General features: G+C 46.1%; 1 protein-coding gene across 1 annotated transcript in view; it reads right to left on the bottom strand.

Moving 5' to 3' along the window:
• MTHFS (methenyltetrahydrofolate synthetase) overlaps positions 1-5,567 on the bottom strand; it is a 33,726-nt gene extending 28,159 nt beyond the window's left edge. Inside the window, exon 1 of the mRNA XM_073618245.1 lies at positions 5,391-5,567. Coding sequence (XP_073474346.1) covers positions 5,391-5,504 — 114 coding nt within the window. The 5' untranslated portion in view covers positions 5,505-5,567. The remainder of the gene's footprint in view (positions 1-5,390) is intronic.
• Positions 5,568-13,335: the final 7,768 nt, after the last annotated feature.

Genomic DNA, 13,335 nt, shown 5'->3' with positions numbered 1-13,335 from the left:
AAATGAGACTCATGATTTTTAATAAAGATCCCGATTCTCTCACGATTCTCGTGGCGTAACTTCATCTCTCACATTATACCAAAAAATTGGGATAACTTTACTGTTTATTTTTATTTTTTTTAGTTCATTAAAGTGTATTTTTTTCCCCCAAAAAATTGCACAAATACAGTGTGACATAAAATATTGCAACAACCACTATTTTATTCTCTAGGGTCTCTGCTAAAAATATATATATATATATATATATATATATATATATATATACATACACACACAGTATCTCACAAAAGTTAGCACACCCCTCACATATTTGTAAATCTTTTCTTCTATCTTTTCATGTGACAACACTGAAGAAATGACACTTGTCTACAATGTAAAGTAGTGAGTGTACAGCTTGTATAACAGTGTAAATTTGCTGTCCCCTCAAAATAACTCAACACACGACCATTAATGTCTAAACCGCTGGCAACAAAAGTGAGTACACCCCTAAGTGAAAATGTCTAAATTGGGCCCAATTAGCCATTTTCCCTCCCTGGTGTCATGTGACTCGTTAGTGTTACAAGGTCTCAGGTGTGAATGGGGAGCAGGTGTGTTAAATTTGGTGTTATCGCTCTCACTCTCTCATACTGGTCACTGGAAGTTCAACATGGCACCTCATGGCAAAGAACTCTCTGAGGATCTGAAAAAAAGAATTGTTGCTCTACATAAAGATGGCCTAGGCTATAAGAAGATTGCCAAGACCCTGAAACTGAGCTGCAGCACGGTGGCCAAGACCATACAGCGGTATAACAGGACAGGTTCCACTCAGAACAGGCCTCGCCATGGTCCACCAAAGAAGTTGAGGTCACGTGATCAGCGTCATATCCAGAGGTTGTCTTTGGGAAATAGATGTATGAGTGCTGCCAGCATTGAAGGGGTGGGGGGGGGTCAGCCTGTCAGTGCTCAGACCATACACCGCACACTGCATCAAATTAGTCTGCATGGCTGTCATCCCAGAAGGAAGCCTCTTCTAAAGATGATGTACAAGAAAGTCCGCAAACAGATTGAAGACCAGCAGACTAAGGACATGGATTACTGGAACCATGTCCTGTGGTCTGATGAGACCAAGATAAACGTATTTGGTTCAGATGGTGACAAGCGTGTGTGGGGGCAACCAGGTGAGGAGGACAAAGACAAGTGTGTCTTGTCTACAGTCAAGCATGGTGGTGGGAGTGTCATGGTCTGGAGCTGCATGAGTGCTGCTGGTGTCTTGCTGAGAAAGTTCCCCCGGCGGATAAGGATCCCCCTGTACTGCGCAGGCGCGGCGCTTGCGCAGTACGAACGACTAGGAGCCTCCGAAAATAGCCGAAGATTAAAAACTTCAATCAGCTGTACATGGCGGCTGCGCCCTGGGTCCAGGTTGAAGCCCCACCATCCAAGTGGATCCAGAAGGAGAATAAAAAAGTGGCGAGCGAAGCGAGGCCGTGCCCGAAGCGCGGCGAGCGAAGCGAGCCCGCAAGGGGCCCTCTTACAGGCGCCGTGTACAGCTGATTTCTAGTGTATTCGGCTTCAGCTATTTCCGCTGGCTCCTACTGTGCAAGCGCTGTGCCTGCGCAGTAGAGGGGGGTCCTTATCCGCCGAGGGGAACTTTCTCGGCAGAACACCGGCACTGAGGAGCTACAGATCATTGAGGGAACCATGAATGCCAACATGTACTGTGACATACTGAAACAGAGCATGATCCCCTCCCTTCAGAGACTGGGCCGCAGGGCAATATTCCAACATGATAATGACCCCAAACACACCTCCAAGATGACCACTGCCTTGCTAAAGAAGCTGAGGGTAAAGGTGATGGACTGGCCAAGCATGTCTCCAGACCTAAACCCTATTGAGCATCTGTGGGGCATCCTCAAACGGAAGGTGGAGGAGCGCAAGGTCTCTAACATCCTCCAGCTCTGTGATGTCATCATGGAGGAGGGGAAGAGGACTCCAGTGACAACCTGTGAAGATCTGGTGACCTCCATGCCCAAGAGGGTTAAGGCAGTGCTGGAAAATAATGGTGGCCACACAAAATATTGACACTTTGGGCCCAATTTGGAGATTTTCACTTAGGGGTGTACTGACTTTTGTTGCCAGCGGTTTAGACATTAATGGCTGTGTGTTGAGTTATTTTGAGGGGACAGCAAATTTACACTGTTATACAAGCTGTACACTCACTACTTTACATTGTAGCAAAGTGTCATTTCTTCAGTGTTGTCACATGAAAAGATAGAAGAAAAGATTTACAAAAAATGTGAAGGGTGTACTTACTTTTGTGAGATACTGTTATATATTTTTTTAGCAGAGACTTTAGAGAATAAAATGGTGGTTGTTGTAATATTTTATGTCACACTGTATTTGCGCAGCGGTTTTTCAAATGCAATTTTTTAAAAAAAAAATACACTTTAACCACTTATACGCCCTAAGTTTGAAGAGGAATATCGTTCTTATGGCAGCAGCTAGCTCTTCTTTGGTCCGCTTTCCGATAATAGTGGTCTCTGCGGCGGATTCGCTGCAGGATCACTTTTATCAGCGGCGGGAGAGCCCCCCCCCCCACCGCCGCGCTTCCGGTGGCCCCCACCGCTTACCGGAGCCGTTGGCAGCGGCGGAGGCAATTGGATCTTCTCCCATGCTGGGTATGGAGATGATTGAGGGGAAGATGCTCCCCCTCCCCCCGTCTCCATATCATTACAGGGCGGAAGCGACGTAAAAACCTCACTTTGACGTCAGTTAAAGTAATGCCGCGCCGTACGGCAAAAAATGGCCGGGTCAGTAAAGCGGAACTTTCCGTCAATTTTTCATTTTTCCATCTATTAAATCTTCTGCTCTTGTTGTTGTTGTTTTAACTTTGGATAGTAAAACATTTTTTGTTCTGCCAGCAAATCCCTTATACAGCCCACTTCCTTCTTGTCTGGTCATTAGTCCAGGCTTATGACATCATCTGGCACAGCTCTCTCTCTCCCTCTCACCTGAGAGTTTGCCAGTAAGGGAGGGGAGGGATGAGTCATAAGAGGGCCAATGAGAGCTGCAGAGCTGGAGGTGTGCCTCTGTGTAAATCCAGGAAGTGAACCGGCAGCAGCTTCAGCTGCCCACAGTTAAGATGGCTGCAGCCAGACTCAGTGGTGGGAGATTTCTGCAGAATATTTGGCAAAGTACAGAATCCGAGTATATAGAAAATAATATGCAAAGTGGTTGGGAGGGAAGCTTCAGAGTGGCGAAGATCTTTTTATTTACAAAATGATGTGAGCAGACCGCAGTTCCTCTTTAACCACTTGCCGCCCGCAACGCAATCAAACGACGGCTGGGCGGTGCGGCTCTCGGTTCTGGGTGGATGTCATATGGTGCCTTCCCAGAACGACCGATCTAGTGCGCCCCCCGGGGGTGGGGGTGCAGTGTGGCAATTGAGGCCGCGACATGTTGCTAGGACACGGGGCGACCGCGATCTGTGAAAAGAGCCGCGCCACTTTAACCATGTGATCGGCTGTGTCCAATCACAGCCGGTCACATGTAAACACGGAGATGCCGGTAATCGGCGCTCCTCACCTCACACTGACAGAGGAGAGGAGAGGAGAGGAGAGGAGAGGCGATCAGCGGCATCTCCTCACAGGGGACAGCTAGGGATGTAATCAGGGCACTGATTACAATTAAGTGCCACCAGTGCCAGCAATCAGTGCCAACCAGTGCCCACTAGTGCCAGCAATCAGTGCCAACCAGTGCCCACTAGTGCCAGCAATCAGTGCCAACCAGTGCCCACCAGTGCCAGCAATCAGTGCCAACCAGTGCCCACTAGTGCCAGCAATCAGTGCCAACCAGTGCCCACTAGTGCCAGCAATCAGTGCCAACCAGTGCCCACTAGTGCCAGCAATCAGTGCCAACCAGTGCCCACCAGTGCCAGCAATCAGTGCCAACCAGTGCCCACTAGTGCCAGCAATCAGTGCCAACCAGTGCCCACCATGCCAGCAATCAGTGCCAACCACTGCCCACAACTGGCACCAATCTGTGCCCACAAGTGCCAGCAATCAGTGGCCATTAGTGATGACAGTCAGTGCTGGCTATCAATGCCACCTATCTGTGGCCAGTGCCCATCAGTGCCGCCTATCAGTGCCCATAGGTGTGGCATATTCGTGCCTCCTCATCAGTGCCCATCAGTGCAGGAGAAAAAGTACTTCTTTACAAAATTTACTGATAGAAACTAAGAAAAACTTTTTTTTTTTTTTTTTTCAAAATTTTTGGTCTGTTTTTTTTTTCCGGAAAAAATAAAAAACTGCAGAGGTGATGAAATACCAGCAAAAGAAATCTCTATTTGTGTGAAGAAAATGATAAAAATATCCCATGTGTACAGTGTTGTATGACCGCGTAATTGTCATTCAAAGTGTGACAGCGCTGAAAGCTGAGAATTGGCCTGGGCACAGGAAGGGGGGTCTAAGTGCCCGGTATTGAGGTGGTTAAGGGGAGGGGGTTAAACCTTCTGGAGCTGAAGTGGTTAAAGCGTGACATGTTTGGTATCTATTTACTCGGCCTGACATCATCTTTTTTATTTTACTAAAGCAATCGGGTAATATATTGGGGTTTTTGTACATTAACATTTTTTTTTTTTTTTAAATGTGTATTTTTTCACTAAACCATTTGCAAAACAGCTGTGACATAAAAAAATAAATCGCAACACCCACCATTTAATTCTCCAGGCCTCTGCTTAAAAAAAAATATATAGAAAAAAAAAAAAAATAAATTAAAAAAAAAAAAAAAAAAAAATATATATATATATATATAAAATGTTTGGGGGGGGGTTTGGGTAATTTTCTAGAAAATAAACAAAATACTGATTGTTACGTGTGAACAAAAAGTCCCAGAAAAGTTTTGCTCGCCGAGCGGTTAAACAAAACGGCAAATTTATGAATTTAGGGCCCCCTGTAGCGTCACAGATGGCGACCCATCACATTTCGCTACCCGCTGGAGTGCGCAGGCGCGACGCAGTTTTGTCGTAACGCATATGGCTGCGACGCGCGTGCGCACTCCAGCGGGTAGCGAAATGTGATGGGTCGCCATATGTGACACTACACCCCCCCCCCCCCTCCCCAGTGACCACCATTCTCCATGTGTGAGGGCAGCCACATTCCTTCCCACTAAATCTCCCGAAAACTGAACCCAGCTCCTGGAATCGGTAGGTGGCCGGCTCTAGAATCCCCCTCCCCCTCACGGTGACCCCCTAACTGTAATCTGAATACTTCGGGACAAACCTTCACTTGCCCACACTTAATATGGACGCTCGGGGGACCTCTTCCCTCACCGCGCATGCGCGCTGAGTATTATAACAACGAGCGCCTTTTATTTTTATTATTGAATATGGAGACACTATACCGAGCGGGACACACCTTCCGGGTCACGGCCTGTGATTGGCGAAGCTTTTCTGGGTCGCTCAGGGCTGAAATTCTTTGTTTCAGTTGAGCCCTCAGCGCCCGCTTAGCTGCGTGTACCGACGCCATCATTATCACGGCTCCGCCCACCCCGCTGATGTCATGTGACGTGCAGAGCGGGCGGAGCTATCAGAAGGAGGGGGGAGGGGCCTGCTGGGGTCACGTGGTGAGTGAAATCCTGAGGAGTGAAGGATGATTGGACAATAGTTTAACAACTTGTCATGTTTTTTTTTTTTTAACAAATCAGCAATTTTTTAGATGGAAAGTGTGTTTAACCCCTTCAGTACCGGGCACTCCCCTCCCCCTCCTACCAGGACAATATTCAGCTTTCAGCGCTGTCGTACTTTGAATGACAATTACGCGGTCACACAACACTGTACACACATAGGACATTTTTAAAAATGTTTTCACACAAATAGAACTTTCTTTTGGTGGTATTTAATTTTGAAAAAAAAATGTGTTTTTCTATGTCTTTGTTATAACAGTTTGTAAAGTAATTTTTCTCCTTCACTGATAGATGGCACTGATGGGCACTGATATGCAGCACTGATGGGCACTGATATGCAACACTGATGGGCACTGATATGCAACACTGATGGGCACTGATATGCAGCACTGATGGGCACTGATAGGTGGCACTGATAGGTGGCACTGATGGGCACTGATATGCAGCACTGATGGGCACTGATAGGTGGCACTGATAGGTGGCACTGATGGGCACTGATAGGTGGCACTGATATGTGGCACTGATGGGCACTGATAGGTGGCACTGAACTGTCTTTGTTATAACAGTTTGTAAAGTAAATTTTCTCCTTCACTGATAGGTGGCACTGATGGGCACTGATATGCAACACTGATGGGCACTGATATGCAGCACTGATGGGCACTGATATGCAGCACTGATGGGCACTGATATGCAACACTGATGGGCACTGATAGGTGGCACTGATGGGCACTGATATGCAGCACTGATGGGCACTGATAGGTGGCACTGATGGACACTGATAGGTGGCACTGATGGGCACTGATAGGTGGCACTGATATGTGGCACTGATGGGCACTGATAGGTGGCACTGATAGGTGGCACTGATGGGCACTGATATGCGGCACTGATGGGCACTGATATGCAGCATTGATGGGCACTGATAGGTGGCACTGATATGTGGCACTGATGGGCACTGATATGCGGCACTGATGGGCACCGATATGCAGCACTGATAGGCACTGATGGGCCCTGACAGATGGCACTGATGTGTGGCACTGATGGGCACTGATACTTTTGTGCACTTCAAATAAAGTTTTTAGAAAAACAAGACAAAAAGGTAGCTGTGTGATAAGCTTAATTGTGCACCGCACTGCCCCGTACAGCTGAAGGAGAGGTGAAGGGCTCTGGCAGTTGTTCATTTTATGGTGACTTCCCCCCAATGGCCCTGGAATGATCGCTCTCATTATGTAATCCATGGCGGTTTTTATAAATGTTAGTGCAACTGACACTTTCTTATTTCGGTGCCCCCGACGCATGCGTTTACATTTGTATGTCCATGTACCTGGGGGTGGGTGTTATAACCACTTTCTGCACCACAAAGCTACATACCCGTTTGTCGCTGCCCGCTTCCAGGTTCGCATGCGCATGATTGTACACAGTGGGAGGCTGTCAGCAAATCCCGGCCAATGATTCACAGCCAGGTCCAATCACAGTCCAGATCACAGGGCTCGCCTCAGAGGGAGCGATCTCTTTGTTTCTTCTCCCTGCAAAGCAGAGAGAAGAAACAAATTGATTTGTAGTAAAAATCAGCACACATTACACATTGTTAGGCACACAGGTAACCCTCTCGATTGCCCCTTCCCAGCCAGTGTCATTAGTACAGTGACAGTGCATAGTATTAGCGCTGATCACTGTATTAGTGCCACTTGCGATGTCAGTGGCAGTTAGTCAGTTCCCCCCAGCGTCAGTGTCAGGTTGCCCGCCGCACTATCACAGTCCCACTATAAATCGCTGATCACCACCATTACTAGTATAAAAAGAAGAAAATGCCAGTATATATATCCCATAGTTTGTAGACGCTATACCTCTAATGCAAACCAATCAATATACAGTGCCTTGAAAAAGTATTCATACCGCTTGAGATTTTCCACATTTTGTCATGTTACAACCAAAAATATAAATGTATTTTATTGGGATTTTATGTGATAGACCAACACAAAGTGGCACAAAATTGTGAAGTGGAAGGAAAATGATAAATTATACAAATAAATATGTGAAAAGTGTGGGGGGGGCATTTGTATTCAGCCCCCTTTGCTCTGATACCCCTAACTAAAATCTAGTGGAACCAATTGCCTTCAGAAGTCACCTAATTAGTAAATAGAGTCCGCCTGTGTGTAATTTAATCTCAGTATAAATACAGCTGTTCTGTGAAGCCCTCAGAGGTTTGTTAGAGAACCTTAGTGAACAAACAGCATCATGAAGACCAAGGAGCACACCAGACAGATCAGGGATAAAGTTGTGGAGAAGTATAAAGCAGGGTTAGGTTCTAAAAAAATATCCCAAGCTTTGAACATTTCACGGAGCTCTGTTCAATCCATCATCGGAAAATGGAAAGAGTATGGCACAACTGCAAACCTACCAAGACATGGCCGTCCACCTAAACTGACCGGCCGGGCAAGGAGAGCATTCATCAGAGAAGAGCCAAGAGGTCCATGGTAACTCTGGAGGAGCTGCAGAGATCCACAGCTCAGGTGGGAGAATCTGTCCACAGGACAACTATTAGTCGTGTTCTCCACAAATCTGCCCTTTATGGAAGAGTGACAAGAAGAAAGACATTGGTGAAAGAAAGTCATAAGAAGTCCTGTTTGCAGTTTGTGAGAAGCCATGTGGGGGACACAGCAAACATGTGGAAGAAGGTGATCTGGTCAGATGAGACCAAAATTTAACGTTTTGGCCTTAAAGCAAAATGCTATGTGTGGCGGAAAACTAACACTGCACATCACCCTGAACACACCATCCCCACCGTGAAACATGGTGGTGGCAGCTTCATGTGGTGGGGGTGCTTTTCTTCAGTAGGGACAGGGAAGCTGGTCAGAGTTGATGGGAAGATGGATGGATACAAATACAGGACAATCTTAGAAGAAAACCTGTTAGAGTCTACAAAAGACTTGAGACTGGGGCGGAGGTTCACCTTCCAGCAGGACAACGACCCGAAACATCCAGCCAGAGCTACAATGGAATGGTTTAGATCAAAGCATATTCATGTGTTAGAATGGCCCAGTCACAGTCCAGACCTAAATCACATTGAGAATCTGTGGCAAGACTTGAAAATTGCTGTTCACAGACGCTCTCCATCCAATCTGACAGAGCTTGAGATATTTTACAAAGAAGAATGGGCAGAAATGTCCTCTCTAGATGTGCAAAGCTGGTAGAGACATCCCCAAAAAGACTTGTAGAGAAAGGGGGTTCTACAAAGTATTGACTCCGGGGGGCGCCATACAAATGCCCCCCCCCACACTTTTCACATATTTGTAAAAAAATTTGAAAACTATTTATCATTTTCCTTCCACTTCACAATTATGAGCCACTTTGTGTTGGTCTATCACATAAAATCCCAATAAAATACATTTACATTTTTGGTTGTAACATGACAAAATGTGGAACATTTCAAGGGGTATGAATACTTTTTCAAGGCACTGTACAGCAGAATACATGTTGTCCTCAATTTATAAAGAAATTGATTTTTTTTGGATATGTTTTACAGCAGAAAGTAAAAAATATCATTTTTTTTTTCAAAATTTTCAGTCTTTTTTCGTTTATAAAATAAAAAGAAAACCCAGTGGTGATCAAATACTACCAAAAGAAAGCTTGATTTGTGTGAAAATAAAATAACGTGCATTTTTTTTGAGTACAGTGTCATATGACCGCACAATTACCAGTTAAAGTAGCACAGTGCTGAATAGCAAAAAATGGCCTGGTCATGAAAGGGGGTAAAACCGTCCGGAGGTCAAGTGGTTAAAAAAGAATTCTAGAAAAAAAAAGATGTCCCCAGTGAGGCTGTGGTTGTGCGGGTTAACTGCTAGTTTTTGTTTAGAGGTGAAAAGAGTGGAGATATACTTACCTAATCCACCGATCGATCCTCCGAGCTCAAGACCTGCCCCCCCCCCCCGCACATTAGCAGTCTTGTGCATGGACCCTTCCTGACGTCATGACGCCCATAGACTGGCTCTGGAGTTGAGGACGGCAGGAACAGTCTACTGCTGGATGCGGGGGGGAGCCTGGTTTCCCAGGGGATTAAAGGTTTTGGGACAAGCATAGCCTTTCTGTGCGCCCCTGGACAAAAAATGAGCAGTTAGCCCATGCAGTGCTGGCACAGCTCCACTGTACGGGAAAATAAGAATATTTTCCCGTATTTTCCTGCTTTAAAGTGTTTGTGAACCCTTACATATCCCTAGTGAGGTGACTGTCCTCAGGTGATACACAGAAATTAAACAAATCCTCCAACATAAGTTGTACCTGCTTATCTGCAGTCTTCTCTTCTCTGCATATGTTCAAAGTCCCTTTTTTTTAAGCTTGTGTGGGAGATCAGAAAAAAGGGGGCGGAGACCTGAAGTTAAACTCTGTAGAGCTCAGTGAGAAAAGCTCCGACAGCTGATTTCTGGGAAGGGACACCCCCCCCCAACGCCCTTCCACACAGAAACAGAGCTGAGGCTGTCAATCACAGGCTGTGTTAATACCGATGTAATGCTGCGCTATCCAAAAGTAATCATATGGTAATCTTACATCTTACTAAATCCAAATTATTACTGACTGCAGTTAAATAGTGGTGGTGAGATATTCAATTCCTAGTGAGCATAATATTGGAATCTTATGCGATTAAAAGTTGCGCAATCATAAACAATAAAAAATTGCTTAAGCATAAGATTGCAATATTATGCTCACTAGATTTTTTACATAGGAATGGAATATCTCACCACCACTATTTAACTGTAGGAATGGAATATCTCACCACCACTATTTAACTGTAGGAATGGAATATCTCACCACCACTATTTAACTGTAATCAGTAATAATTAGGATTTAGTAAGATTACCATATGATTACTTTTGGATAGTGCAGCATTACATTGGTATTTTGGAATGGCAGCGCCTGCACCCGAAGCCAGTGGACGGATCGGCCTCGGGGGATCGACATGGCGGGCTCCCTGGACAGGTAAGTGTCTTTATTAAAAGTGTCCTTATTAAAAGTCAGCAGCTACAGTTACTTGTAGCTGCTGACTTTTTAAAAAAAAATGTTTTTTTAATGCGGCTGGAACTCGGCCTTAATTGCTATTACAAGCAGGGGAAGAGGACGTCCCCCCCCCTCCCCCGCCTTCCGCAGTTCTCTCCGTCTCTTCTTTCCCACCAGGAGACCCAAGCATCCAGCCGGCGCATCCGCCGGGATCGGCTTTGATTGGCGGTTCATGATAGGACCCGGAAGCGATGAGCTGACATCATTTTTGATTCACCCGGGTGGCAATGGCACCATTTTTAAAAATCTAAAGTATTAAAAAAACACAGATCTCAGGGTTTTGAATGCTTTTAAGTGCAGAGGAGAGATTTGAGGGTCTTATAGATCCCTCCATAAAGAGGACATGTCACCGCCTATTACTGTCACATGGGATGGTTACATTTTCATCTGACAGCAATAAAAGTGATAGATTTTTTTTTTTTAAAGCAACAATGTTTCTGTTATAATTTTTTTATAAGAAATGTTTCTCCTTCACTGATAGGCACTGATGAGGTGGCACTGATAGGCAGCACTGATAGGCAGCACTGATGAGGAGGCATTGATGGGCACTGACAGGCATCACTGATTGGTAGTGATAGGCTCCATTGATAGGGCACTAATGAGGCGGCACTGATGAGGTGGCACTGATGAGGTGGCACTGATGAGGTTGCACTAATGGGGTGACACTGATGAGGTAGCACTGATAGGCGGCACTGATGGGAGGCAATTATAGGCACTGATAGGTGGCACTGATGAAGAGTCATTGATGGGCACTGACAGGCATCACTGATTGGTTGTTAGAGGCTCAATTGATGGGCACTAATGAGGCAGTACTGATGAGGCGGCACTGATGAGGTGGCCCTGATGAGGCGGCACTGATGAGGTGGCACTAATGTGCACCACTGATAGACCCTGATAGGCAGCAATTATAGGCACTGATAGGTGGCACTGATAGGTGACAATTATAGGCACTGATAGGTGGCACTGATGGGAGGCAATTATAGGCACTGATAGGTGGCACTGATGAGGAGGCATTGATGGGCACTGACAGGCATCACTGATTGGTAGTGATAGGCTCAATTGATGGGCACTAATGAGGCGGCACTGATGAGACGGCACTGATGAGGTGGCCCGGAAGGGCTGGCACTGATGAGGCGGCACTGATGGGGTGGCACTGATGAGATGGCACCAGTGCTGGGACAAGGTCATCCAGCGCCCAGGGCAAAGATGCCAAACTGCGCCCCCCCTTTGCCTTAGGGTTAGGGTCAGGGTTCCCCCCACCCCTGTAATAAACCATTGCGCCAGGGGCAGCCTCCCCTCCTGCCCACCCCTTGTCCCGGCCCTGGATGGCACTAATATGCAACACTGATGGGCCCTGATAGGCGGCACGGGTAGGTAGCAATTATAGGCACTGATAGGCGGCACTGATGGGCACAGATAGGCAGCACTGATGAGGAGGCATTGATGGGCACTGACAGTTATTACTGATGCGCACTGATTGGTAGTCATAGGCTGCATTGATGAGGCAACACTGATGGGCACTGATGAGGTGGCACTGATGAGGCGGCACTTATGGGGCGGCACAGATGGGCACTGATAATTGGCACTGATAGGCAGCACTTATTGACACAGATCGGCGGCAATGATGAAACTGCACTGATCTGTGGCACTGATGAGGAGTTATTGATAGGCACTGATAGGCAGCACTGATGGTCAGTGTTGGGGCTGCACGTATGATCAGTGCCCTGATTGCATTGAAATTCATTAACCACGTGCCGCAGATCGCCGTAGCTGTACGTCGGTACTTTGGCGCTAAATACCGTCGTTATGGCAGCAGCTAGCTCCCTCAACCCCGGTATTTTCAGAAACGGCGGGCGATCCTCTTTGTGATAAAAGTCGTCTCTGCAGCGGATTTGCCTCGAGATCCCTCTTATCGGGCGCGTTCCGGACGTCTCCGCTTTTACCGGAGCCCTCGGTAGCGGCGGAGACAATCGCGTCCTCTCCCCCTGACAGGCCTGGATGTCGACCCGCTCGGCTCCATACCATTGGATGACGGAAACGACGTCAAACGTCACTTCCACCCAATAGTCTTAAAGGTGAAATTATTTTATTTGGAAAAAAAAAAAAGACATTTGATTAATTTTTTAATTGCATTTTAGTGTAAATATGAGATGTGACGTCTTTTTGACCCCCCAGATCTGATATATAAGAGGACCTGTCATGATTTTATTCTATTACAAGGGATGTTTACATTCCTTGTAATAGAAATAAAAGTGAAACAAAATGTCTTTTTTTTAAAGGACAGTGTAAAAATAAAAAGTAAAATAAATAAGAAAAAAAAAAATATATATATATAAAGCGCCCCGTCCCGACAAGCTTGCGCAGAAGCGAACGCATACACGAGTAGCGCCCGCATATGAAAACGGCGTTCAAACCGCACATGTGAGGTATCGCCGTGATCGGTATAGAGCGAGAGCAATAATTCCAGCCATAGACGTCCTCTGTAACTCAACATGCAACTTTTTAAACGTCGCCTATGGAGATTTTTAAGGGTAAAAGTTTGTCGCCATTCCACGAGCGGGGCGCGATTTTGAAGCGTGACATGTTGGGTATCAATTTACTCGGCGTAACATCATCTTTCACCATATA

This window comes from Aquarana catesbeiana, linkage group LG03, assembly GCF_042186555.1.
Source record: "Aquarana catesbeiana isolate 2022-GZ linkage group LG03, ASM4218655v1, whole genome shotgun sequence".
Taxonomy (NCBI): domain Eukaryota; kingdom Metazoa; phylum Chordata; class Amphibia; order Anura; family Ranidae; genus Aquarana; species Aquarana catesbeiana.
The sequence above is the reverse complement of the archived record's forward strand: the minus strand, read 5'-3'. Positions and strand labels throughout refer to the sequence as shown.